General features: G+C 42.8%; 2 protein-coding genes and 1 long non-coding RNA gene across 6 annotated transcripts in view; 2 read left to right on the forward strand and 1 right to left on the reverse strand.

Annotated features, from left to right (window-relative positions):
• EGFR (epidermal growth factor receptor) overlaps positions 1-19094 on the forward strand; it is a 159217-nt gene extending 140123 nt beyond the window's left edge. The window contains exons 21-28 of one of the 2 annotated variants that reach the window (XM_015854890.3): positions 1671-1826; positions 2301-2376; positions 7378-7524; positions 9823-9920; positions 10779-10946; positions 11041-11088; positions 11239-11344; positions 12316-19094. In XM_015854890.3, the coding sequence (XP_015710376.2) occupies positions 1671-1826; positions 2301-2376; positions 7378-7524; positions 9823-9920; positions 10779-10946; positions 11041-11088; positions 11239-11344; positions 12316-12692 (1176 nt within the window). In that variant the 3' untranslated portion in view covers positions 12693-19094. The remainder of the gene's footprint in view (positions 1-1670; positions 1827-2300; positions 2377-7377; positions 7525-9822; positions 9921-10778; positions 10947-11040; positions 11089-11238; positions 11345-12315) is intronic. The other variant, XM_015854891.3, reaches the window with a different exon arrangement.
• Positions 3107-4386, forward strand: LOC146761838 (uncharacterized). The gene is made up of 4 exons (XR_014943459.1): positions 3107-3193; positions 3379-3471; positions 3546-3655; positions 4275-4386. It is a non-coding gene; the product is annotated as an uncharacterized LOC146761838 (long non-coding RNA).
• Positions 18563-26819, reverse strand: LOC146761839 (uncharacterized). Of its 3 annotated transcripts, none has more exons than XM_085539854.1 (2): positions 25871-26819; positions 18563-19269 (listed from the first exon to the last, which is right to left on the reverse strand). In XM_085539854.1, the coding sequence occupies exons 1-2, from the start codon at positions 26263-26265 to the stop codon at positions 19221-19223; spliced, it is 444 nt and encodes a 147-aa protein (XP_085395980.1). In that variant the 5' UTR covers positions 26266-26819; the 3' UTR covers positions 18563-19220. The 3 variants fall into 3 exon arrangements, 2 of the variants coding, with proteins under 2 accessions (XP_085395980.1, XP_085395979.1); XR_014943458.1 differs by lacking the exon at positions 18563-19269 and adding an exon at positions 21290-22715 and having other exon boundaries at positions 25871-26786; XM_085539853.1 differs by lacking the exon at positions 18563-19269 and adding an exon at positions 21290-22715 and having other exon boundaries at positions 25855-26417.
• Positions 26820-27690: the final 871 nt, after the last annotated feature.

The raw sequence follows: 27690 nt of genomic DNA on the forward strand, positions 1-27690 counted from the left end.
TAATGATGAAAAAATGGCTTAAATCCCAGACTTGAATACAACTAAAGGTCTGTTGTACTTTCTGCATGAGCAGTTCAACAGCTTTGGTGTAAGCTTATGCATGTGCATAAGTCCTTTGGCTACCAGAGTCTTAAATAGCTTAGTGTGAAACTGATATTCTGCTTTTCAGTAGCTTTGAGTCCTAATAAGTCTTTGCAGAAACTCATGCTTAGCAGGAAATGTTTGCTCCACCAGGATGAGATTTTGTGATTTTTTTTTTTATTTTTATTTTTTTTAAGATAATCAGTTTTCTATTGGTAGCTCAAGATTCTTTTTTTCAAGAATTCTACTCATTAAAGATCTATTTGTAAAATTAAATGAATGCTCACTGGCATTCAATACTGGCATTGTGCCAGTATGTTTAGGTGGTTTGTTCTGGCAAAACAAGCAGCTTGAAGCACAGGGATGATGTTCTGCTGAGAAAATGGAGGATTCACTGGTGGACCAGGTTAACAGTGGGCTTAGGGTGGGAGTGGAGTATGGAAGGGAATTACTCCCTCCAGTGCCCTGCCATCACATTTTGCTTATTTTAGTGTTAATTTTGTAGGTTAGAAGCACTTTTAAAATTAATCCTGTCTTTGTAAAAATACAAGCACATAATCTACTGCCAGCAGACACCTACAGACTGGTAATAATAGTGGTTTTTAGAAAGGATCTTACAGAAAAATTAGAAATCATGTGTTGTGTTTTTTTTTTTAAATTCCATTCACCACAAGACTGGAGTTGAAGGAGCAAAGAATTAACTATAGTCAGAGAAGTAGACATTAGGTTCATGCCTTAAAAAGCACAATTAGCAATTTTATCTGTCTGAGAGATCTGTAGTTACTCCAGAGAAAAGTCTGTTCTTCCTTGAGAGAAGTTGTACCAAAAAAGCATGTATGCTATTGCACTGAAACTAGAAGAACTTGCCTTTACAAAGAGGACTTGAAAATAGGTACAATTCTGAGCTCAGCCATTAAATGAGGAGATTTTTACTTTTTTTCTTTTTATCTTTTATCGTGTTTGCAGAGATGCCTAAGTGCTTTCAGTGAAAAGGCTGAGTTCATTGTAACAGGACACAGAACTGGCAGCTTTTTATGATGAATTTATTTTTGCTTGAACTCTTCTCCCAGGTCATTTGTGTCTCGATTCTCCCAGTGAGGTTTGCCTGGGTGAGTAGGGATGGTGATGGTCACCATCTCTACTGTGCTACCTTGAGGTCACAGGAGTTGCACAACCACAGCTGGGTTTGTGGTTGAAAGAAAGATGGGTTTGCTCACTCATTTGACAGTACTATGCTGATTTTATATGTCTTGAACTAAGTCACAGAGGAACCACATCCCCTGCTATACCTCCTGCCATCCCTTTTTTCTCCATGTTTCCACTTGAATACAGACCCACAGAAAAGTTACTGGAAGACAGTAATGCAGCCACCTCCTTCTCCACATAGTACATACCCTCACCCTGCAGTCAGCATCACAGCATTCAAAACAGAAATTCTTTCTGAAAGGGGAATTCTGAACAGGGTTGCCACATGTTTATGGTTGTGTGTATACAGTTAACATAAAGCAGCTGAAGTTTGGTAACTTATTTCTGTGTCAAAGCCCAAAGCATGTGAGCAAGATACCTACCACCAGTCTGGCTTTTTGCAGGGAATGAACTACCTGGAGGAACATCGCCTGGTACACCGTGACCTTGCTGCCCGGAATGTCCTTGTTAAGACTCCACAACATGTGAAAATCACAGACTTTGGGCTTGCAAAGCTTCTTGGGGCAGATGAGAAGGAGTATCATGCAGAGGGAGGCAAGGTACAAGGCACTAGAGGATGAACCATGGTGTATTCATTCGTGTTTGTGCTTGTGCATGAGCCTTTCTTTAAAATTAGGAAAAAAGAGAGTGGGCTTTTCAGAAGGCTCAGCTGCAATCTCAGCTTACTGCCCTTGAAGCATCAGGCCAGAGTGACTGCAGTAGGAGCAGAGGTAGCAGAGCAGCAAGGGCTTCTGAAATTACCACCCTGAATATCAGGGGAAAAACAACAATAAAAATAAAAGTGTGTCTGAATTCATCACTAAAAAATTGCACAACTTTCCAGGTTTAACATAGTAAATGAAAATAGTAACAAGGGACTCAGGACCTGCCTGCTTTACTGCTCAAATATTTGTGTTGTTTGTTTTTTTGTCCCCCTTCTACAACCAAATCATTGACTTAAACACCACCTGGTGGTAAAAGTTGCTGATAAAATTTGATTCAGCATTTTATGGCTAATTTGTGGATCTTCCTAGGTCCCTATTAAATGGATGGCATTGGAGTCAATCTTACACCGAATTTATACTCATCAAAGTGATGTCTGGAGTTATGGTGAGTCTAAAAACATAGTTTTTGTAGACATGCCAGAACAATTGTAATGACATTGAAAAGAGTTCTTTATTCTTCCAGTTATCTGAAGATTAAGAGATTAAACCTGAATAATGGGCCAAAATCATATATTCAGCTAGGAAAAATTCCCACAGAACTAAGCTGTGGTGTAAGAAGTTTTGCAGAATAAGCTTCCACATGATAAGCCCTTCCCTGAAAGGAGCTACAAGTAGGAGACTGCACTCCTCCATGTGGTGGACTTCTGCTGAAGTTTTCATAGTTGGCATCTTCATGTGGAATAGAATGAGACCAACAATAAAGCAGTATAATGAGAGGGAGGACATAAAACCATTAGCCACACTGCCAGTCATCATCAGCCAGTGTAACTCCACTGTCTCCTCTGGTGCTACTTGAGGTGATGATATAAACTTATTTTGTCATGGTGGTTTAAAATGGTTCAGAGTAGTTACAAAAAGGCAGGCAGTTTGATATGCTCTTGGGGTACTGAGAGGGCAACAAGGAATAAAAAGCAAAGAATACCTCCAGAAATAATTCATAAATATACATTGTATAAGAGATAGAGATGACTCTCTTCCCCCCAGCAGTAACTTGAGAAGGGAGGAGGAGTGGAAACGGGTACCTGCTCGACGGAAGGGGCATCCTCCATCACGACCATCCCCGGCTCCCCAGGTGCCTCTGCAAAACCGGTTTGAGGCCCTGGAACTTGAGGGGGGGACTAGTGAGAGTATGGAAACAGGTGCACCCATGAGGTTGCCACAGGTGAAGCGGTCACCCCGAAGACTCAAGACTGCTTCTACACGTAAGGACAGAAGGGTGATTGTTGTAGGTGACTCCCTTCTGCAAGGAACAGAAGGCCCTATATGCCGGCCCGACCCTACCCGCAGAGAAGTGTGCTGCCTTCCTGGGGCACGGGTCAGGGACATTTCAAAGAAAATTTCTAGATTGATTCATCCTTCAGACTACTACCCACTTTTAATAATTCAGGCTGGCAGTGAGGAAGTTGGCAAGCAAAGCCTGAGGTCCATCAAGAAAGACTTCAGGGAAATGGGGCGAATACTTGAAGGAGCTGGGGTGCAGGTGATCTTTTCTTCTATGCCCGTGGTGTCAGGAAAAGATACAGGGTGGATCCAAAAAACCCATCTCTTAAACAGATGGCTTAAGAGCTGGTGCAAACACAAGAATTTCGGCTATTTTGACCATGGGGCAATCTACACTGCACCTGGAATGATGGCTGCTGATGCAAGCAGCCTGTCCCTGAGGGGTAAGAGGGTATTAGCTGAAGAATTAGCGGGACTCATTGATAGGTCTTTAAACTAGGAATGAAGGGGGAAGGGGGCAAAATAAGGGCTACTGGGGTTGAACGGTGCATTCGAGGGATTGTACCAAACTCTGTGGGCAAAGATTGCAGAGTGCAAAAGGAGGGAGTAGGGCAGGGGGATGCTGGGGATGCCACTGTTCTAGTGGATCCTGGATCGCTTATGAAGGTGGTGAGACGGACAGCCCGGCTGAAGTGCCTTTATACTAATGCACGGAGCCTGAGTAACAAGCATGAGGAACTGGAAACTGTGATGCACTCTGAAAATTATGACATTGTTGCTATCACAGAAACATGGTGGGATGACTCCCACAATTGGGATACTACCATCGATGGCTATAGGCTCATTAGGAGAGATAGGCGAGGTAGGAAGGGTGGGGGAGTCGCCCTTTATGTCAGAGATTGGATAAACTGTGAGGAGCTCCCCATGAGAAACAGTCAAGAACAGGTTGAGAGCCTGTGGGTTAGGATTAGAGATGGGACTAATAAAGGTCAGCTGGTATTAGGGGTATACTACAGGCCACCTGATCAAGGGGAGGCTGCTGATGAGGCTTTCTTGCTCCAGATGCGTGAGGCGTCTGGCTCACGGGCTCTTGTCCTGGTGGGGGACTTCAACCATCCTGACATCTGTTGGGAAAACCACACGGCGAGCTGCAAGAGCTCCAGAAGGCTCTTAGAATCCATTGATGATAGCTTTCTGGTTCAGGTATTGGACAGACCGACCAGAGGTCAAGCGTTGCTGGACCTGCTGCTCACCAACGCTGAGGAGATCATCAAAGGCGTCAAAGTTGGAGGCTGCCTGGGCTCCAGCGATCATGCCTTGGTTCAGTTTGTGATCTCAAGCGATGTGGGCCTGGCAAAGAGCAGGACCAGGATGCTCAACTTTAGAAGAGCAGACTTCAAGCTTCTCAATGGAATGCTGGCCAAGATCCCCTGGCGCGCTGCCCTCAAAGATAAGGACGTTGAGGAGAGCTGGCTACTGTTCAAGGATGCCCTCCTGGCAGCACAAGAGGTCTCCATTCCCCTGATTAAGAAAGTGGGCAGGAGAGGTAGAAAACCGGCATGGCTCAGCAAGGACCTGCTAAGAGAACTGAGGGTGAAGAAAGGGGTGTACAAGCTCTGGAAACAAGGCTGTGTCACCCGGGAAGAATACAGGGATGCCGTCCGAACTTGCAGATGTGGGATCAGGAAAGCCAAGGCGCAGGCAGAACTGAACTTGGCGAGGGATGTGAAAAACAACAAGAAAACCTTCTACAGGTACATTGGCCAGAAGAGACAGGCCAAAATGGGCGTGCCTACTCTGGTAAATCTAAAAGGAGAAATGGCTTCAACAGATGAAGAGAAAGCTGAGGTGCTGAATGAGTTCTTCACCTCGGTCTTCACTGGTGGCCAGGATTCTAGTCTTTTTCACGTCCCTAAGTCTTGCACCCCCATACCTCCATGTGGGGACCAAGGAGGTAAATCCCTCCCCACTGTAAGGGTAGAGCAAGTCCGAGAGTGCCTCCTTAGACTGAATGAGTATAAGTCTATGGGGCCAGATGGCGTGCATCCCAGGGTCCTGAAGGAGCTGGCTGAGGTGGTTGCTGAGCCGCTCTCCATCATATTTGAGAAGTCGTGGCTGTCAGGTGAGGTCCCGGATGATTGGAGGAAGGGTCACGTCACTCCCATTTACAAGAAGGGGAGCAGGGACGACCCGGGTAACTACAGGCCGGTGAGTCTCACCTCTGTGCCTGGGAAGATTATGGAACAGATCCTCCTGGACAACATGCTTGATCACATAAAGAACGAGCATGTGATCCGAGACAGCCAGCATGGCTTCACCAGGGGAAGGTCATGCTTAACTAATCTTGTGGCCTTCTATGATGGAGTGACGGCGTTGGTGGATGAAGGGAAGGCGACCGATGTCATTTACCTGGACCTGAGCAAGGCCTTTGACATGGTCCCCCATCACATCCTCATCTCCAAATTGGAGGGAGGTGGATTTGATGGGTGGACAACTAGATGGATAAGCAATTGGTTGAAAGGCCGCAGACAGAGGGTGGTGGTCAATGGCTCTATGTCCAGGTGGAGGCCGGTAACAAGCGGCGTCCCTCAAGGGTCTGTCTTGGGACCGGTGCTCTTTAACATCTTTATTAATGACATCGATGAGGGAATGGAGTGCACCCTCAGCAAGTTTGCTGACGACACCAAGCTGAGTGGTGCAGTCGATACGGTGGAGGGAACAGATGCCATTCAGAGGGACCTTGACAGGCTGGAAAGCTGGGCTCGGGTGAACCTAATGAGGTTCAACACGGCAAAGTGCAAGGTTTTGCACTTGGGCCGGAAGAACCCCAGGCACCTGTACAGGCTGGGAGGAGTTGTCCTTGAGAGCAGCTCGGCTGAAAAAGACCTAGGGGTCCTGATAGATGAGAAACTTAACATGAGCCAGCAGTGCGCTCTGGCAGCCCGGAAAGCAAATGGGATCCTGGGCTCCATCAGGAGAGGGGTGGTCAGCAGGGATAGGGAGGTGATCGTCCCTCTCTACTCTGCTCTTGTGAGGCCCCATCTGGAGTACTGTGTCCAGGTGTGGAGCCCTCAGTACAAAAAAGATATGGAAATTTTGGAAAGGGTCCAGAGGAGGGCCACGAAGATGATCAGGGGGCTGGAGCACCTCCCCTATGAGGACAGGCTGAGGGAGTTGGGTTTGTTCAGCCTGGAGAAGAGAAGGTTGCGAGGTGACCTCATTGCAGCCTTTCAGTACCTGAAGGGAACTTACTCCCAGGAGGGGAGTAAACTCTTCGAAAGGGCTGATAATAGCAGGACTAGGGGAAATGGTTTTAAGTTGAAGGAGGGAAGATTTAGGTTGGATGTTAGGGGAAAGTTCTTTACTAGAAGGGTGGTTAGGTCCTGGAACAGGCTGCCCAGTGAGGTTGTGGATGCCCCGTCCTTGGAGGTGTTCAAGACCAGGTTGGACGGGGCCCTGGGCAACCTGATCTAGTAAATGTGTATGTTTGGTGGCCCTGCCAGGCAGGGGGGTTGGAACTACATGATCCTTGAGGTCCCTTCCAACCCGGGTAATTCTGTGATTCTGTGATTCTGTGATTCTGTGACTAAAGAAATTTTTTTAGAGAAACTTGTTGCAAAATTTCCACTCACTGGTTCATACTCCTGGAAGAAGTTAGGTACAAATGGTCAGATGCTGTATCCTTTTAGAAAAAGTACAGTCTCTGGTCCTCTTAATCCATTTATGTATCTTGGCATCTGAAGTCTTGTTTTGTATCCTAAGCTACTGGACAGTCACAATAGCCACATCAGAGTATGTCATCAGCAAACAACACTGAGGCAGCTGGTTTATACATCTTTCAACAACTGCTCTTGCTGATCTCCAAAGAGACTGTTTTAAACAAAAAGGCAACTTCTATTTTTAAATCCCCTTCCTAAGCTGGAGTCAGGAGTCTGTAACCTGTATTTCCTTTCTTTCATGCAGGACTGGAAAGTCTGTGGGATGTTCAACTAGTTGCAATTAAAAATACATAAAGGAAGGCAGGATGATTTCAAACTGTTTCATTAATATGTATGTCTTTAATATCATGGCAGAAAGTGCTTTTCCTGGATGAGGATCTGTCAGTGCATCTCTCTCAGTTCAGCTTCCTCCAAATTTCTGTCACTGTCTTCTCCTTTCCTTGCAGGTGTGACAGTCTGGGAGTTGATGACATTTGGGTCCAAGCCTTACGATGGGATCCCTGCAAGTGAAATCTCCTCTGTCTTGGAGAAGGGCGAGCGTTTGCCCCAGCCACCTATTTGTACCATTGATGTGTACATGATCATGGTCAAATGTGAGTTCAGTAGATTTGTGGGTGCTTTTTTTTTTTTTTTTTTTTTATTTGTGCCCAATAAGTGGCACAGCTGCCTCCATTATGTAGGAATTTCTGTGTTCTTGGTGATGGCATGGAAATAAGGCTATATGAAAAGAGCAGTGACAGAGTGCATTCCTGCACCTCATGCCTTAGATGGGAGTAGAGGGCAGGATTTTGTTAATTGCTAATTCAACCAACTAATGGTTTTTCACCTTTCACACTGCTGGCTGATGTTGATTATTTTAAAATGTCAGGCAGTATTAATCAGTATAACACTATCCATGTTACCTGACACTCTGGTTTTAAACATCTAGAAAATAAAAATAACAATGACTTCTCCAGGTTAGTTCAGTAATATGCTGCCAGGTAGGGCATAGTGAAGGGCTTCTAAACCTCAAACCCCTTTTTCATCTATCAGCTGCTAAAATGTCAGATAACCTTGCTTCCTAAGGCAAGACTATGCTGCATCTCTGCCAATACTGTTTGTGCGGCAGCCCACTAGGTGGCATTTAAGATCTTTTCATTGGAACAGATTATACCTTTTGCTGAAATAAAAGCTGTGCTACAGCATGGACCCTGTAGTACAGCACTTTTGGGTAGTCCTGGAGATCCTGTGCTGTGCTGGGTCAGGCACTGTGCAAGAAGAGTCTGATCCTGTGTTCACAGTGGTGAGAAGGAACCACATCTAGACATGTTCATCTGCATCCATCAGCAGTGCTCAGATGCATAAGCATTCTCCTGGAAGTCCCTACTTCAGCAATGCTGAACCCTGCTAACACTTCAGCCCCATCAGATTTTGGCAATCCTGTCCCAGATCTTCAAAAGCTCTACACCACAGTTTGTTTCTAAATGCTGAGATTTTCTGAGTCCTGGCAGCTCCACCCTCTGCCCTTCTTTAAAGCTAGAAAGCAGGCCTTTTTCCAGGTGCCTAATCAGGTACCTCTTACTTATAAAGCACTACCAATGGAGTGTTACTATCCTCTTTTATACCATTATGCTAAATATAAAGCAAGAGCATGAGACTGTGGAGTTTGAGCCTTCTTTCTTTGGCAGAACTCAGTGGTACATCTTTCACCACTCTAATCAGCCCCTGCATACAGGCTGCAGTACAGACACTGCTGAAGCCATGCCCTCTTGTCTAAAAAAATTTGGGATTCCCATTCATCTCTTTTTATAAACAGAGAGTATAAAATGAAAAGTTGGAAGTTATTACGCACAATTTTTTAAAAGAAACTATATTTAAACATATTCAATTAAAAGATAAATTCAGAAGCAGTAGATGCTGCTTCTGCAACAGCAGCATATTTCCAAAAGGTCCACTTTCTCCTCATGAAATTCTTCATGAGAAGAATTTCTTTAATTGGAATGAACTGCATTGGAAGAATTTAGCATGACATCATATTTTCAGCATGACAAAGAGCCACTGGCATTGATGAGATTTTGTCTAGTGCAGATTTCAGATGGTGTACTGTCACTTTGCTCCTCCATTACCTTGGATAAGCTGCTTCTTATGAGTTCTCTCAGGCATACTAAGATTAACCTTTCTTACTTCTAATTTTAAACACAAGTGTCTATATAGCACCTCATCTGCTAGTTAATATCAGAAAGTAATTGTGGATTTCCTAAGTCATCTCACATGTAAAGCCACCAATATCAGTATTAGAAATCTCTTCCATCACTGATCCACACTAAGCTGAATTTAAAGTCCATTTTACTAATTAAGTACAACTTAGGTATGGTTAATCTTTCAAAACACTTTCTAGATGCAAATTTTAGAAAATATCTGGTACAGGGTGCAAATTGTCTTCTGCTTTAGATTTCCCAGGGTTTCATGAAGTAGTGCAGTAAGGAATAGGCAAATTACAATATATCCACAGGAGCCTGCTGAAAATACTTTGCTTATCCCCCTTCAAGAAGTTTAGATTGATCCACACCGGCCCCCATTAACTGTCCTCAGGTCTTGTTCCTTACTGTGACAAGCCAGGAAGAGAATGGACAGGCTTAGGATGGAGCTTGGTACTTGGTACTTGTCTGGCCTTGGTACTTTACTGCTTCTTTCATGCTTCCTAAACTGCCAGGATGTACTTCTTAAAGGCTTACATTCATACCAGCTAGTGTCTAGTTAATTAATTGCTTTATGTTCATCTGTTACAGGCAGCTGCTTTCATCTTACCATATATAGCACTGCTCTTTAAGCTGTTACACTTTATTTCAGACCCTGTGTCTGATTGCTGAAACAGTTTCAATAATGCACTGCTCTTCCTGCTGTCCTTTCAGGCTGGATGATTGATGCAGACAGCCGTCCCAAGTTTCGTGAGCTGATTGCAGAGTTCTCCAAAATGGCTCGTGACCCTCCCCGCTATCTTGTTATACAGGTACTAAACACAGTAGTAGCAACATGTCTAATGGGCATTTAATATCAGGCCCAGAATGATTAATAATGAAAAGGAAATCAAATTCCTGGTTTGGACAAGTTTTCCACATAAAAGATGCCAGTCTACATACACTAGTGTTCCCATGGTTTGCTTTCTTCTGAGGTAAAATGATTTATTCTGCCCAAACCACTTCTGGGTGCTGCAGTAAAAGATTTTGTTATTTTAACATTTACTCCAAGCTTAAAAAATAAAAATAAAATTTAAAAAAATAACAATGTAAATAACATAGGTATGAGAGTGTGAAAGCTGACTGAAATGGCAGAGCTCTGTGTTTCAGAGAATCAGAGAGCTGAATCTGTTAGTCTGCTTATCTCCTTGTCTGTGAAGGATTATTTCCTGTGATGTTTGCTGAAACGTGATGTGGAAAGAGAAGCCATTTAGGAAAACAAGAGCAGTTGTAGAATACATTTTGAACATCCTCTCTGGCATTGATGATAAGAGGAAACAGCATAGCTATTTGAGGCAGACTGTGTACTCAGTAACAGCATGAGTTGAGAAGGTATGCTGCAAATAATTTCTAGTACATGCTCATAAATATAAGGACAGATCTACTCTAGCCTTCCAGGTCTTAACACATTCAGCTAGAACCACACAGAGAATTTTAAGACTAGTCAGTAGTTTCTTAGTGCTGATCCCTGTCTATGCTCAGTAACATACTGTAGTCCTGAAAGGCTAACAGAGTTTGAATATTACAAAGATGCAGATATTTTACAGCAGCATGGATGTTGCAGGCCCAAATTCTACAGATAACGAGGGCTTGAATGTATCCCTCCTCTCTTGCTCTTATTTGTCTCACAGGGAGATGAAAGGATGCATTTGCCTAGCCCTACAGATTCCAAGTTTTATCGCACCCTGATGGAAGAGGAGGACATGGAAGACATTGTGGATGCAGATGAGTATCTTGTCCCACAACAGGGCTTTTTCAACAGCCCCTCTACATCTCGAACTCCTCTCCTGAGTTCATTGGTATGAAGCATTTCCTCTCTGAAAACAAAAAAAGAAGTAATGTGAGAATGAACTATTTCTCATGATGCCTGTATTTTCTCTTTCTTTTTTAAAGAGTGCTACAAGCAACAATTCTGCTACAACCTGCATTGACAGAAATGGGGTAAGTGGAGTGACTCATAAAAAAAGAGTAGCGGCACGGAGTGATCACTTTTCCATTGAATCACACCTCCCTACTTTTATACCTCACTTGTGTGAATCAATTTCTACAAAACAATCCCTGTAATACTGATTTCCTGCATTTCCAACCCAGCAGGGGCACCCCGTGAGGGAAGACAGCTTTGTCCAGAGGTACAGTTCAGACCCAACAGGCAATTTCTTGGAGGAGAGCATAGATGATGGCTTCCTGCCTGCTCCAGGTAAGTACGTCTCCTATGTTTCCATCCCAGGGCTATTCATTCATTCATTAGTTAAGAGTCTTGCAGGAATATGTTTGCCTTCCTTTCTCTCTGAAAGAAAGGAAACAGTCCAAACATTTCCTGCTTTTTGCTTTTACTAAGTAAACAAGAGTGGAAATGCACGCACATATCCTTAAACTTTTTCTGACTGCTTTTGGCCACCACTCATTTCCACTCCTTCAGGAGCCAAATTTCCTCATATTTACCATGTGTGCCATCTGGTCATGAGGTTTAGGTGTGTCAGTCTGTTTAAAGCTTTCTACTACTTCATGTCAGCATGGGTTTCACCCCTTAGGCCATTTCTGCCATATAGACAGTTTTCTGGTGGTGTCACTGCTTTCTGATACTGATACACAGAAGGAAACTCACAGTTTCCCATTAACTTAAAGCACTGGCAATCACAGAGTGAATCAGAAAGCATAGAGGAAGCTGGGTCTGGGTTAAGTAATATCCTTAAAAAACATTAAGCTTCTCTCCCTTCCCCTAAAAACCCACATCTGAAAACACTGACAAGAGACTGCACGTGACTGAGATTTGGAATCTTTGTTACTGTCTGTTCTGTATTTTCTAGGTAGCTACCTCATCTTTTTTGAGGGGTATGGCTCCTGACCACCAAACTCACAACTGAAATTTCAGAACAGTATCTGGAACATAGCTGCTAAAATCAGTACTAGCTATCTAGCCTTGTGGTCAAAGTAGTCTTTCTGCTGCTTGAAACTTGAACACCTGAAGGCGGTGTGCTTTATGTACAGCATGGCAGTCATTGCATTTGGGTTTCTTCCACTCTGGATGCAGAGCTGGGAAGTCTGGTGAGATGTTGCACTGGAAAAAGTGTTGCAGATGAATTAAAACTACGCCTTGAGTGATTCAAATAGTTGCATTAGTCATACCTCATCTTTTTCATTATCTCATTTGTTTGTTTTTAATTCCAGAGTATGTAAACCAGCTTATGCCCATTGACCCATCTACTGCCATGGTCCAGAATCCAATCTACAACAACATCTCTCTCAAAGAAAACTCAAAGCTCCCCATGGACTCAAGCTACCAGAATTCCCACAGCACAGCTATGGACAACCCTGAGTATCTCAACACAAATCAGTCCCCACTGGCCAAAACAGTCTTTGAGAGTTCTCCTTACTGGATCCAGTCAAGTAATCACCAAATAAATCTGGACAATCCTGACTACCAGCAGGACTTCTTACCAAATGAAACAAAACCTAATGGTCTCTTGAAAGTTCCTGCAGCAGAAAATCCAGAGTACTTGAGGGTAGCAGCACCAAAAAGTGAATACATTGAAGCTTCTGCATGACCACAGAGGATCTCTTCTTGCAGTGAGGCAAGCCAGACTGGTGAATTGCCTGGCTGTTGCAAGAACAAATGCTGTTCAGCACAAATGTCAACTGCAATGCAGCAATAAGCACACTTCAGCACACAATCTGAATCTGCAAAGCCAATCTCACAGGACAGTTTGGTTCTTTTCTTACCCATTTCCACGTATAGCTTAAGCCCATACTCTGCACTGAGATGTGTGTTGAAATGGAATGGGATCTTCCTGTACAGAAAAAAATATAGATGCATTCCTTTCATTTTCGAATGGTAGCATGGTAAGAAGCCACTCTGGAATGAACTTGTAAGCTGTACACTCTGTACGGTCAAATTCCTTTCTATGATATTTTTGTAGTGTATTTTTATAAATGTTTCTATTTTGGATCTTTTACAAGATTAGATGCTTGTACTGCTTGTCTGTTAGCTGGTGATCAGATCAGCAGCAGAAAGAAAAACAATGTTACTAAATAGTTTTCCAAAAGTTCTGGAACAGAAAGTTATTTTCAATCACAGGATTTTTACAAATTGGCTCCACAAACTGCATCTTGGCATGAACAGGAAAAGTGCATCTGGTGGATATATAAGAGATTCATTCCATGGCAGGATGAAGCAGATTATTCTGGGGAAAACAAGCACAAGGAGTGAACGGAAAGTCCCATCACCTACTGACCACTGCTGTTAAAAACTCACAGGAGAAATGGAGCTCACAATAATTTGTAGATTTTTACAGAGCACTCACTGGTCTGTTTTCTGATAGTAAAATACAAGGTGTTTTTCTGATGTATTATGCTGTTGTAGAGTTGTCAAAATGACTCTCTTTTTCAACAAAACTTTTAAAGATGTTGCCATAACTGAAAAATTAAGCATCAAATAATGTTTTGCAGACTCTAAACAAATGTCAAGGAAATGCAAATGGTTGCAAATTGGAGCCTTCATGAGACAGATGCGAAGACTGATACTAAATTAAACTTGAGTAAGGCAAGAAACACAGGTAGCTCTAGCCAAGTAGTCTCTTTTAGAGACTTAGAAATCTTTTTCCTACATTTGGCAAAGAAAATAGTCATGCCCATGTTAGCACTTTACTCACTTCCAGGCAGAAAATGGCCAGTAGCTGTGACACGCCAGAGCTGTTTGCTTCAATGTACCTTTTCCCATGGGGTGACCTCTTGCACCTCAAAGCAATGCAGGAGGATCAGTGAGCATGGGTTTGGGAAAGAAAGAGTAATCTAGAATGGTGGAAAAAGTTGCCTTCCTCTTATGAAACACAGAACTTCTCATTGCTTCTTCAACACAACACAGCTTAGGCTTCTGTTGTCAGTGTAGAAGAGGCAGACTAGCCAAGATTAAGATTTTAGCTTAATAGTATAAATGCTCTGAATACCAATAGTGTGTCAGTCACAGGAGACAAAGCAGGTGCTTTTTCAAGGGCTCCACATTACAGAATCTAAAACTCCCCTAATAATGACATTTCTTTATGAAGGCAATAGGAGTAAAATGCCCAAAGTGTGACTTTCCAGCAGCTTGGCAGCAGTGCAATTTTAATCAAACCATTAGTTTAGAAATCGAAAGCATGTTCATCAATTTTAGAACATTGTTTTTACAGATTTACTGAAGAGTGAAAGAATGGTGATGTGAAATGGCCCTTTTTATAGGTAATGCAGTGAAAAAGACATCAGCAGCTTCTGTGTGTACAGTAGTTGATCAGCTGTCTTTCAGCTTGAGGTAGAGAAGTGTATTTAGTCAAAATCCAAAGGTTTTCTTGGTGTGCTATTTCACAAGATCTGTGTCACTGAGACGTGAGTCCCAGCCACAGAGCTATGGGGAATTAAGTGTCTGACTTTGATTATTACTTGTTTGTGTTTAAAACAATAACCAAAATTTAGTTCCCATGTCCAGCTAGTGGCAAATTTCTCCTTGTATTCCTGAGAGCACATTTGTTCTGTTGCTCTCAAAAGCAGTGTGAATGCCCAGACAGTGCTTTTCTGCCCACCTGCCACCCCAAGAGGAATGTAAATAAAACCAATATGCATTTTAACAGAAAGCACAGATAATTTTCAGTTCACTAAATCTGTTCTGTCTCCAAGCAGAACTCTAGAAAATCATACAGTGCATGTACTCCCATAGCACATTTCCAACAGCATTACATAGAAGAATGTATTGATGTTTTAATCTTTCATCTGAAACAAGAAAACCACTAAGAATGAGAAATATATATAACCAGTGTTACGTAGCATTAAATTGTTAGTTTGTTTGCCCTTCTAAAGCTATTTAGGAGGAATTCAGAGGTGACTTATTACTAGAAACAGGCAAATACATCTAAAAATTATTTTATATATATATATATATATATGGATGTATGTTCTCATTAATATATACATATACATGCATATATATTTATATTAATGAGAACAGTAGGAAAGAGGCTTTAGATCTTGATAAGAATGTACAGGAAGATTCCAGATCTGTGGGATTAGCTGCGTTGTGAAATAATTCCACTAAATATGCACCCTTTAAGCCGTGATTTGTAAATAGGAAGCTCAGTAATGATTAAAAAGCGAGGAAAAAAAAAAAAGGCAGTGATTCGAGGGGCAGATACAGCAGCACTGGGGGTGGATGAGATTGTGCAGCTGTGTTGTCACTGGAGGCACAGATACTACACAGGGCAGTGCTTTTGGATAACAGGTATTAGCAAGGTACCCAACAGTTGTCACTGAAAAAAATAATTAGCAGCTGAAATGCTTTTTCTTCTCACTGCAGGTCACCATGTAACAGCAAGTAGCCCTGTAGGTGCTGGTAAAGCCAAACTGGATCAGGCAGCACTTTCACAGGAGTTACAGCACCTTGCTGATGCTGCGCTGTATGAAATGCAGGCTGCTGAATGGGACATAGAAATTGTAGGCTTATAACTTTTATGAAACTAAGTATTAGTATTTTATTTTCTAAATAAATAAAATAAAGGCACTGCATCTTGACAGCTTACATATATCAGCATCCAAAAATAACTCAAAAGCTCTGCCTCAAAATATCTCTCAGGATATATGGGAATAAAACACTGATTTTAAAAACATAACTAAACTGGGTAGTGTAACACGCCACAGCCACTGTTAAATGGTAACTGACAATTTACAATCCAGAAAATAAAACTTCAGTTTTCTCTGTATTTCTCATGGAAGGCAAAATGATACCACTCTTAAGTTAGTGTTTCTTAATCATAAAGCAGTTAGTGACAAACTATTTTAAGTAACAATTTAAGCATTACATGCTTGGATATGAAAACGTAAGTCACATCAAGAATGTTCATGTTACTTCAATGTTTTCCAGCAATCCATGTGTGGTATCAGTGCACTTTATTTCACTTGGGCCTTGGGTTGTTTTCTCTGCTGCAAAGGAAATTGGCTTGGGAATTCTCCTACATAAGGCATTATGGGAGAAGTAGTCTGGATCAGGACTAAGCTTGTGTCCTCCCTCTTGATGAAGACCATATACTGTTGGAGCATCAAACTTTGCATGTAACATTTTGCAAGAATACTTTGTAATGTTTTATCACCACTGAATCAGTCTTCTATACTGGAATCCCATTTTCTAGTGTTCTTTCTGTAAGTTTTATCTCTTTGTTCCAACATACAAGTTTTTAAGGAGACTTTTAAAAAAATAATAGATAAAATTTATACAAAAGAAAAGTATGACATTTTTTAAAATCTTTTTTAATAAGCTACATTAGGACCAAAGATGTAATGTTTTGTTCTCATGCTTTAAAGAAATATGGTACTGATCACCACTCTCACGCTATCTCATTACAAGGAAAAGCTGCTGATCTCCATCCTTCATTGAGACTGGCCAAAGCATCACTGTGCTAGGGGGGCTTCACAGGACATTGAGGCCTGTCCATAGAAAACCAAACCAAACATCGAAACCAGATATAAATTCTGGGCCAGATCTATAACCTCTGCTCAATTTTGATTCATTTTCTGTTCAATGCAATAGCTAAACAAGGACACAGTAAAGAAAAACAGAAACAACTACATTATATTTTGGCTCAGATTTAGGAAAAAATACAATGATGAGACATGATTAGATAGCTGCCTTTTATGTGAATATGTAGGCAGACAGCAAGACTTTAAAATGAAAGCACTTTTTGTTATGTATTACTTTAATTATGTGGAAAATTTGAAATCGTGACACTTCCATTATAGGACTTACTTTCTGTTGAACATTCTGCCTAGTTGGGCATTGTGTGTATTTGCAGATCACCTGTGTTACCAAAGCCTAGTGGACTGAAAATTGTTATTCATTCACATCAGTAATAGGTACTGTACATAAACCCCTCATTCTTCTACATGGGAAGTGAAATGAGACCGGGAGAAGAGAATGCAGAGACATCAGGCTGTACTGCAATTAGCAGAGAAGGAAACCCTTAGTAGCATTAGAAAAAAGAAGTTTCCTGAAGAAAAAGAGAGATTATAAGACCTGGCAAGAGACATGTTACTTGCATCACTGAAGTCATCAGGCAAAATACCTTTGGCAGTTTCAGAGCTGGTGTTTTGCCACCTTTACTCTTGTCTTCCTGCATGCTTCAGCTTTGTTGAACTTGGGGCTGTCTGGATGTGATGTGGTTTCTCTGTATTTTCTCCTTGAAGCAATGAATTTTCTGATTAATATGGTGAAAAAAATTAAACACAAAGCCACACCTGCAACCTATGGAATGGACTTGCTGAATTTTTTTCTTTTCTTATGTAGCTGAACATTTACAGTTGCTCTGGAATTGAGCCAAACCATACTCCTAACCTCTCACTATCTCACTGAAAACTGTGGATTTTCAATCTATCTTCAATCATCAATGCTATTCTTATATTTAATGAAAGGTCCATGTGAAGTAGCTGTCTACAGTGATAGAAGAGTTGGCTTACATAGCTAAGTTTCTTTCTAATTCTTCATTCCTAATTCTGTTAACCTTGAAATTAATGGGTTGAATCAAGTGAAATCACTGAAAGTATAAAACAAGGTTAATGTTGAGTGATTTTGATAACCAGAGATCCTATGGGTCTATTGCCCCATTTTAGGCTGCTTTGCATTGATGCAATCAATTGAATATAAAGAATAATTTCTTTGTTTTAATGAACTGTCAAGCAATATATCCATAGATACAAGGTACCCTTGCAGCTTTGTAAAGTTACTCAACTATGAAAGCACTATTTGTTCAAGAAACTCATGACTTTTATATAGTTTAATGGTTTATACTGTTGATCAAAGATTGTTTGTATATTGAGTGAGAATAATGAGGTGTATGTTATTCATTTTATTTGTTTTTAATTTGTTGAGAACTTTTGTTGTGATATTTGTTGTATTTGGGGGTATGAAAAATCAGTGGCTAGCCTACAGTGTCTGTAGCCAGAAAAGAAATCACATTAGGAATTCTTTATTGACGGACTTAGATTTTTGTGGTCACCTGGGGGACTTATCCAGTGCTTAGTGAAGCTAATAACAAAAGCTTTCCTCTCTTCAAGACTCTTTGGATCTCTAAGCACAGTGCAGGAGTTCCATAATGTGAGTAAAAATTCAGCTAACAATTGTAACAATTGCAAGTGCAATAAAAAAAGACACGGTGCTGCTTATCAGGGCGCTAACAAAAGCTGCTCTTTCATAATACATGGCAGGTTCTCACTTCAGTTTTATGGGAAAAGCAAAAGGACAGTCAAGCAGCCCCTCAGATTCTCATTCATGTGGCATTTGGCACATAGAGCTATACTGATGGACACCTCTGAATTTCATAATCATGAGTTTTGCAACAACAACACAGCACAACTCCATTGTAAGGAAGTCCAAAGTTTCAATTAGAGTCACACACATGAAAAACAGATACATTATTACACTACTCTAGTAAAACGGAAAAATTCTGTTATCAAAGCAAATGAAATAAAACTTCAAGGTTTCCCAAGCATTGGTATTTAATTATCCAGGTGGTAGATCACATAGCAGACAAAGATAAAAAGAATTGCAGGATCTGTGATATAAGACAGCAAAATACATTGGGTTTACAGTACAGTAAAGAGGAGCTAGAACTGATGGTACACATTCAGCCTGGATAAGTCCCTGGTATCATTGTTAGTAAACTAAATCATTTTTTCCTCACCAAAGATTAATTTTGTATATAGGAAAAAAACAAAAACAAAAAACAAACAAACAAAAAACCACTACAGCACCTTTCTCATTTTCATCTTTCTATCCAGTCCCTTCCAACACGTAGGCTGCATGTTCTACCAGCTCAACTTGCTTTATGCAGAAATGATGTAGTCTTAATTTTACTGGTTCTCAGAAATGTCTAATGTGTATTAATGCATGATATTTTTATTTTAATAAAAGTAGTTAAATAAATCTGCTGCTTAGAGACATGTTTGTTTGTTTTTCTTTTTCAGTGCTCAGTTAAGATTCTGCAAAAGTTAGTATTACTATTTTTAACTTGAAAAGGAAACAGATACATGTCCATTCACCTCCTCTTCAGGATTCAGAAGATTCAGAAGTCTTCTTTAACGGGCAGGAACACTCTTCTCTGTATTTCACAGCTAGAAAAACAAAAGACACACAGAGAGGTGGAAACACATGTGGGGATAAATACCCCTGCTGAAACACTAGAAGAGAAGAAATAAAAAGTAAAGAATGAGGTGCATATAGAAACGTGTGGTTGTTTGGGAAGAATAAGCATTTAGAAATTCCACTGATCTCACTCAGTTCAAATGTCTGGAGCATAAGAAGTGACAAAAGGTGAAAAACGATAAGAAAGCCAAAGAAACACAGCTGCTCTGTTTCCCTACTTATTCCCTAATTCCCTTATCTCCCTGGTTAAGGTAAGATACAGAAAATTGCTCTCTAAGGAGAGGAAGGCAAGTCTCTGCCACACCCTTCTTTCATTATCCTCATCATCACTGATCAAACATCATGTTTCACTATCCTCAAACTCAGGCAGGAAAAGTGCAAAGTGGGCCTTTACGGATCTCATCAAGACCAGTAACAATTTCACCAAATCCTGTAAGAAATTTCCAGGACAGCCAATAAGAACCATGGCTATAGGCAGAGTCTCTACCACAGTACCTATGACAGGCTCACGTGTGCACTGTGTTGTGAAGATGGCAGAGCTCATCCAAGGCCACCTCCTGCCCAGGGCTGTGTGGTTGGGCTGCCTGTTTCATACAGGGGCAGCCACATTGCTCATACCAGGAGCTTACCATCTGTAAAGGTGACTAATACAAAGATGTTGTCAAAGATAGTGATAAATAGTCAAAAGTTGGTAGTGAAGAAAACTCACCAATGTCGATGCCTGGACCAAATAGCTGAGGCAACCTCCGCTAGGGAGAGATCTCCAAGAGATGCTGCCTCAGTGGTGTTTTGCCCTTAAATGAGGTCTCAGAGGGGGTGGAGTTGAAGTCCACCCCTTCCGGGAGCACAGCTAGATTACTCTCACCTGTGCTCCTGCAGCTGACACAACACTTGCCTCAGCTAATTAACCAGTGGTTCAAGCTGTGATTTCCCATACACTACACCCCTTCACAGCATGAACCAATGATTGGGTGAGTTTTCCCTATTACAGAGACCCAACGCGACGCTGATACAATTTTCCCATTGCCATAAATGTTGATATAATTTGAGTGATGATTTGATGGGTGTTCATGATCTTCCGTGGGCCAGTGCTTGATAGATGTTACTGGAGACAAGCCATCTTAAGGTGCAAGTCTATCTGCATTTCATCAGTCCAAGCGAATCGTCCTACAATGGTCCTAGAGGCTTAGAGTCTTAGGGAGAGTAATACAAAAGTTTCAAGGGTACTAGGAGGGGAAGGTCTGCCCTCCAAGGCAAGATACAGGCCGTATTCTTATCTTGGGTCAGTACTTCTGCTTGTACCAGATTATGTCCCGGCTGCCGATACCATACCCTCTGGCCAGATATCTGTGGCTGTATGACTGTATCTGGCACCAGAGGAGGAGTCTTAATTTGCCATAAGCACATAATAGGTGTCCCTTTAGCAATGAAGATTGGAGTATTGACCACGATGTCAGTAGGCCATGTACCTATCACCAAGGGGGTTACTGAACCTCCCACCTCCAGTAATCTCCCCCAAGGTGCACGTAGGCCACACCACTTGGGTCCTACCTGCACCTTCCAGGGGCAATTTATTTTATGGATTCCTGGTTCTAGATTCTCAGGGGCAGGGAGCAGATTATTTTCATTACCAACTTGCGGTTTTACCTGATTATCAGTACCCATAATTTGGATCCTAAGAGGGGAGGCCCATATAGTCTGCAGCATTTTTAGGGCACTGGGTCTGCCATCTTGAGGTCTTTCATTCAGGTCCCACAGGGTTTCGTATAGTCTTTTTGTCAACCCCTGCAGGGACTGGGAGTCTGTCTTCAGGGCAGTCTTGAGGATACCATTGTAACATTCAATAAGGCCTGCCCCTGTTGGATTATATGGTAGGTGGAATCACCATTCAATGTTGTTTTCTTCTGCCCAGCGTGTAGTTCTGAATTGTCCCGTGTTCATCCCTGACTATCCGCGGCTGGGCCAAATGCCGAGACAGTGACAAGAGAGCACATGGCAAATGGCGTTTATTGGAATGTGAGGGTCCCTTATATAGGTATCCTGTTTCATCTATACCTTTTTTACATATGCATGGCCTATCACGTTACATCCCGAGGGTCCGATTTCGCCTAATACACTACATTTCCCCCTCCCTATGATAGAGTAGCTTAACCCGTGACAACCCGATCGCTTTTACTCTTCATGCTTCTTTAGAGCCTCTCATACATTCGTTCTTGCTCACGTTTCTCTTCGAAGATTCCTGTCACCATCCGTCTGATGCATCCTTGGAGGCACTGAATGATCCAAATATACTACCCAGCCAGTTCCCAAATGGATCATCCTGGATGCCAATCTTCTTGGTATGATCTTGCAACCAAGCTAACTGCTTATGCATTGATTCACTACGATCACTCAGGTTAAAACAATACATCCCTTCGACATCTTGACAACCATGCCCTTGGGCCAGAAGCAAGAAATCTATAGCTGCTCTGTTCTGAAATACAGCATGTCTAATGCCGCTTACGTCTACAAGCAGGTCCGAAAGAAGTTGAGAAGTAACATTAGCCTGTTTTGCAGTCCAACAAGCCAATCTTTCAATTTCCTTCAAAGCATGTGCAGCCGCTACCCCAGGGGCAAGGAACGAAGCAAAGATCCTTGCCATGGGTCCCCACAATTTAGCATCATCGCCACATTCGGAATCCAAGGCGTGAATTCCTCTCTTAGGTCAAGTGTGATTGAGTGCCTTATATACCTCCGTAATGTTGGGTGATAAAATAGTTAACCTTCCTAGATAACAGGGTTCCCCTATTGCATTTCTTGGAATCCCTTGCCAAGCGCGATCCCCACAGATAAGGAAAATTCCTGGGGGTAAGGCTTTAGCGGAATTATTATTCCAGACGGAAATCACATATATGCCTGAGCCTTTGGGAAAAGAGGCAACGACGCAGCCATTGTACCTGGAATAATTCCTGCAATATACCTCTCTAACCGATCCATCCGGTCTGCTAACATTAAAAGTTGTTGCTGGTGGAACCCAGGACCCATTCAATGGATTCAGTGGACTGTATGCCCTTGTTAAGCATCTAGGGCTCAGCCACTGCAAGCTATTGGTGTCCCAAGTGTCAATCCCAATAAGGCATGCTTGAAAGGGTGAGGCAGCCGATTGTAAAGTAAGGCAAAAATGCATATTCCCCGTCTGATTAGCCCATGTAACCCAAAGGTTTCCTGGCTGTTTAAGCAGGTGAATGCCCCCCACTGGTGACCACAATAAACACATGAGGTATATAAATGTCAACACAGTAATTCTCGTAGGCAGCAAAGATTCTTTGTCAGGGGATTCACGTCCCTTCTTCTTCTTTGGTATCAACAGGAGCGTCTTCCTGTGCTTCTTTTGTTCTGGGTTCTCCAATCTCTTCGGGCATCCAATTGGCAAATCCTATGAAGAAACACTCAACTCTTGTTACTTCCTTAGCCTTCTTGTTTTGTTTAGCCAATTCTGGTTTAACTCGATGCGAGGATACCCATTGAATATCCCCAGTCTCATTGCTCTTTACTGCTGCAAACCTCCTGCCCCACACTAATACAGTCCATCCTGATTCCCAGGACCCACTGTCACCTTTAACTTTTACCGGTGGGCCCTCCTGAAGGACCCTTGGTTGCCAGTGTTTCTAGGTAGGGGTTCTCATGCTTTCTCCTCGCTCAAAATGATTCAGAGCATATAATGCACGAGCTAAAATTTCACCCTGTTGTACTACTGGGACTCTGCCTGACTATCCTTCCCCCTCCCCAAGCACACAGATCTTCACTTTGAGGAGGTGGTTGGCTCTCTCCAAAATTGCTTGTCCCTGGGAATTCCCAAGGATGCCTGTTGAGTGAGATATTCCCCAATGCTCCTTGAGTAGATCTCGAGATGAAGCACAAGCCATTGTCTGTCTTGATGTGTCGCAGCACACCAAGGACCATGATGGCGGTGGCCCAGTGTCACTGAGCTGCAGGGGACTTAAATGTTAACATAATCATCATCACTCAGTCAAAACCTTGACTGATAATACACTAAACATAAGGTTACATGTAACATCATAGTTTTTTGAGTTGACACATACACACTCATTCAAGCATTCATTTTAGACAACTCTATAAATGAAAATTTCTAAGTTAATGTATTATTACTTATCGATAACTATGAGGTGGCAAACCACCAAAAGGAGAGAGAAGGAACACAATAGTGGTGAATGTGATAGGCAGTGCCTGCAGGGCGTCCCCTGCTTCAAAGTGCACTTTGCCTTTCTCACCCATCACAGATTCTCTCCTGTTTTAATTCTTGCTTAGAGATTGCAAGGTTTTTTCACATGTGCTCCATACATGCATGGCCAGTGCATGATACAGAGCCCAGGTGGAACACCTGCTCTTAAAAGACAACAAACCACTATATTAGATCTCTCTACAATACAAACTACTCAGAAAAGTTATTTGGAGCTACAGTTACTTATTCCTATTGTTTGTTACTTGCTTTACCCTTAGCTCCTTCTTTATTTAATTTAATTGGTAAGCTTTTCTTGTTGACCTACTACTATAGTTGCAAAATCATCTATGGGTAGTAATTCTTGATGCAGTATAGAGTGAGATGCACCTGTAACTGCCAAAGAACAAATATCTTTGCACTGCTGTGTGCACGTTGCATTCAGCCCACTGGGGGCAAAACTCATCCTGGGATCTTCAGGACCTGCTCTAGTACAGCTGCCACCATTCCATCCAACTCCACCATCACAATTCCCCCTCTATACAATTTCCAAGCCCCATCAACAAATTTGTCCAAGAATCCTACCCTAGTTCCCTCAATGTGTATATTATTGGGAGAAAATGAAGACATTCTTGCTCGGACTAGCAAGAGACCTTCAGAGGTGCAATCAGTTCTGCAGACAAAGAGGGAGAAAACCGAAAGATTGTAACAATTACTGCCAGACAAACACTTTGTCTGTAATACTGGTCCTAGCAGGGGCAGTGATTAACACTAAACTAGGGGCACGAGCACTCAGAATGTTTTGCTTTTGCCCCCATTCGGAAGTAACGATTTGTTTACTTTCACAAGCGGCGGAGGGTGGGGGGGGGGGGGTAGGCAGTGAGGAGGGGCAGCGCGGGGGTTTGTGTTCTCTTGCTGGCACTTAAACTTCTCTGGCTAGAGCGGATCACTTTCAACGTTTTAACTCACTGTTCTTCTGTAACCTTTTTGCTGTTTTTTGTTTTTCACAATTCCACTACTCGTACCCTCAATTACACTTCCATGTAACATTAATAACTCCACTTCCATATAGCATTCATACTTTCACATACCATAAACATCTAACAATCACAAAGACAGTGACAATAACCAATACAGTTTATCCTAAGCATTCTTCCTCTCCTCCAAGTTATCAGCAGGAATGGGCCTTCCCATTAACCTGATTCCAAATTCTTTAATATTATCATATTTTTTCCATGACTTTTCACTCTTTCCTTGTTAACTAAAATGAAGTTAGGGCTACTGGTTGTTGTCCATCATCACATCCTTGATTTAAAGGTTCAATACATATGTCATTTTAGCAAGCCTTCCTGCTGGAAGTGCCATCTCTATTCCTTCATTTTTACTTAAGTAGTATAGTTTTAAGGATGATTATTGTCCACTGATACCACTGGGCTGGAGCTGACACTGAAAAACATTAGTGCAAAGGTCTTTATGATAGATCTCTTTTGTGACCACAACTAACAGATATTAGATAGGTCCCTTGGCTCATTTCATTTGGAAACACTATGGAGGAGTTACATGCAAATCATAACCAGTCTGACAAAAAAGAGGTGAAAGAAAGGAATGATTATCACTGTGAAGGAAGTACCAGAAATCCAGGATGACCTGAAAAAAGGTCTGCAAACACTTCTAGGTTTTTCAAAAGCAATAAACTTCTTGGAGAAGCACAAACGTCAAAAAATTACTTTCTCACTTCCCCAAGAGGTGCATACACAAAACTTTCCAAATTCCAAGATACGTTACAAGTTACTTAAACCACCAATCTTCAAGCCATAACCAAATTGTGTAGTTTTAACACATCCAAGGACTGATATCAATCACAGTCCACAACCACAACAAACAAAAGCATAGATGAAAAAAAACTTCTCAAAGTTGTTAACAGCAGTTTAACCGACTCCAACTCTGGCTAAAGTAGCTCGCTCGTCAGCAGGTTTTGTTTCTGCTTCAGAGACTCCACTTGAGCCCGGGGCCCCCTGACCGGGCCCCCAATTAACGAGAAAAAGGAATGCCTCCCTTATCTTTGACCAATCCGTGACTTGGTCACTCTTGTTCTCCCTTCCCCCTCCCCACAGGTAGAGGTGGATCAGTAGCCCACCCTCTTGGGGAAGGGTTATGATGACTAGGAACGCCTCCGCCTCCGCCCCCGCTGATGTGGATTGGCTTCTATCTTGGTTACGCCTATCCACCCCGCCCCCCACAACCCATCCCATCTCGAGGAAGGGACCCATCCTCCCGCCCCTGCTCACTCCCCTTCCCCACCCCCAAGGATGGGCGAAGGAGTGCAGAATATAACCGGTTGCTTTGGATACCGATATGGGGCCTCCGAGGAAGGCTTCTGCTGGTCAAGAGATAAGGATGTGGAATGTGTGGAATGCTGCTGGACAGGGCCATCTGCTTGTTGTTCAGCCGGAGTGATGGGTGCGGTCGGGATGGCTCGCACCAGCTTGTCTTTGTCTTTCAAATCCTCACATCTGTAAGAGAAAAAGCCTCCCGACCCAATTCCTGAAGCAGCCCCAACCTGAGCATCTATCTTCCCTTCTTTCCAAGCCGCTTTCATTGCTTGTAGGGCGGCAGTTGTGAGCGCAGCCACTTCCCCTGTGACTAACTCCACTGCTTGGACCTCTGGGGAGCCCACCATCTTATCCTCCCCCCCGGAAAGAGCAGAACTGGGGCGATCTTGCTCGATCGTTAGCGAGTTTCTCATTGCGGGCCGCCTTGAGGGCCCCCAAAACCAAACCCCAGGTCTTAAACTCTGAGGCTTTCTGCGTGACAAGAATGTGCTGTGCCAACACAGAAGTAATCCCGTCCCAATTAGCAGGGTCGTAAATATCTGAGGGAGCCGCCAGCGGCCCCTCCTTCTCTAGCAAAGAAAGAAGAGCAAACAGCTCTTTCCTAGAAGGGGCCTGTTTGTGAGAGAGAGATTTACAGGAAGAGTACCTTAACCACGGCTTCCATAGCGCCACTGACCCGCAGTCAGTATCCGGCATAAGTGTCCCAACAATGGAGGGGTACGGCCGCTCCCCCACCAACCGGGCTTCTGTCTACTCCGCGACGAAAAGAAGAAAGTATGTCGCTCGCAGCAGGAACAAAGCCGTATAAAAGCAGCCACAGCCAGGGCACGGAGGGGTCACCAATTGTAGTTCTGAATTGTCCCGTGTTCATCCCTGACTATCCGCGGCTGGGCCAAATGCCGAGACAGTGACAAGAGAGCACATGGCAAATGGCGTTTATTGGAATGTGAGGGTCCCTTATATAGGTATCCTGTTTCATCTATACCTTTCTTACATATGCACGACCAAGCAGGGGAGGGCCTATCACGTTACATCCCGAGGGTCCGATTTCGCCTAATACACTACACCAGCGCTGTACCATTGCACCAGTAAAATGAGTCCCTTGGTCACTCTCGATAACTTGAGGTGTCCCATAGGTAGACATCAATTTAGTAAGTGCCTTGATGGCATACACCTGATTTGCTTTTGGCACTGGATAGGCTTGCAGCAGTCCACCTACAGTGTCGACGCAGGTCAGGGCATATCTCACCCCCTCAGATTGAGGGAGGGGCCCAATGTAATCAACCTGCCACCTCTGAAGAGGACTATCCTCTAGCAATGTGGGATGTTGTTTCAGGCAACGGCCTCGGTCTCATCTTTGAGCAAGTGTCACAATCCTGACATGCTTGGACGATATCAGATAGTTGTACAGGCAGCCCCCATGCTTTAGCGGCTGCCCACATTATCTTTTGTCCAGCATGTTGTAGTTTCTGATGTAACCAACAGGCAATATTTTCAGATTGTGAGTTCTCAATCCATCGGATTCGGGCCAGTGTGTCAGCTTCATCATTTCCTGGTGACTGCAGGGGTTGATTACCAGAGACATGGTAGACGCGTACTGTCCTGCGTTTGACTGCATTCCATATATCTAACCACATGTCTTTACCCCAAATCGGTCGGGCGTGGATAGTCCATTCTTGAGTAGCCCACTGCGTAATCCAAAGAGTGAGCCCCCAATACACAGCCCAACTATCTGTACAGATGTTCAGGACACCGTCACCAGGTTCTTTAGTTATAACCGTCCACACAGCTCGCAATTCTGCCCATTGGCTGCTCTGACCATCCCCCTCATCAAACCA

Source organism: Coturnix japonica, chromosome 2 (genome assembly GCF_054131305.1).
Source record: "Coturnix japonica strain WE chromosome 2, WE-NBRP24, whole genome shotgun sequence".
Taxonomy (NCBI): domain Eukaryota; kingdom Metazoa; phylum Chordata; class Aves; order Galliformes; family Phasianidae; genus Coturnix; species Coturnix japonica.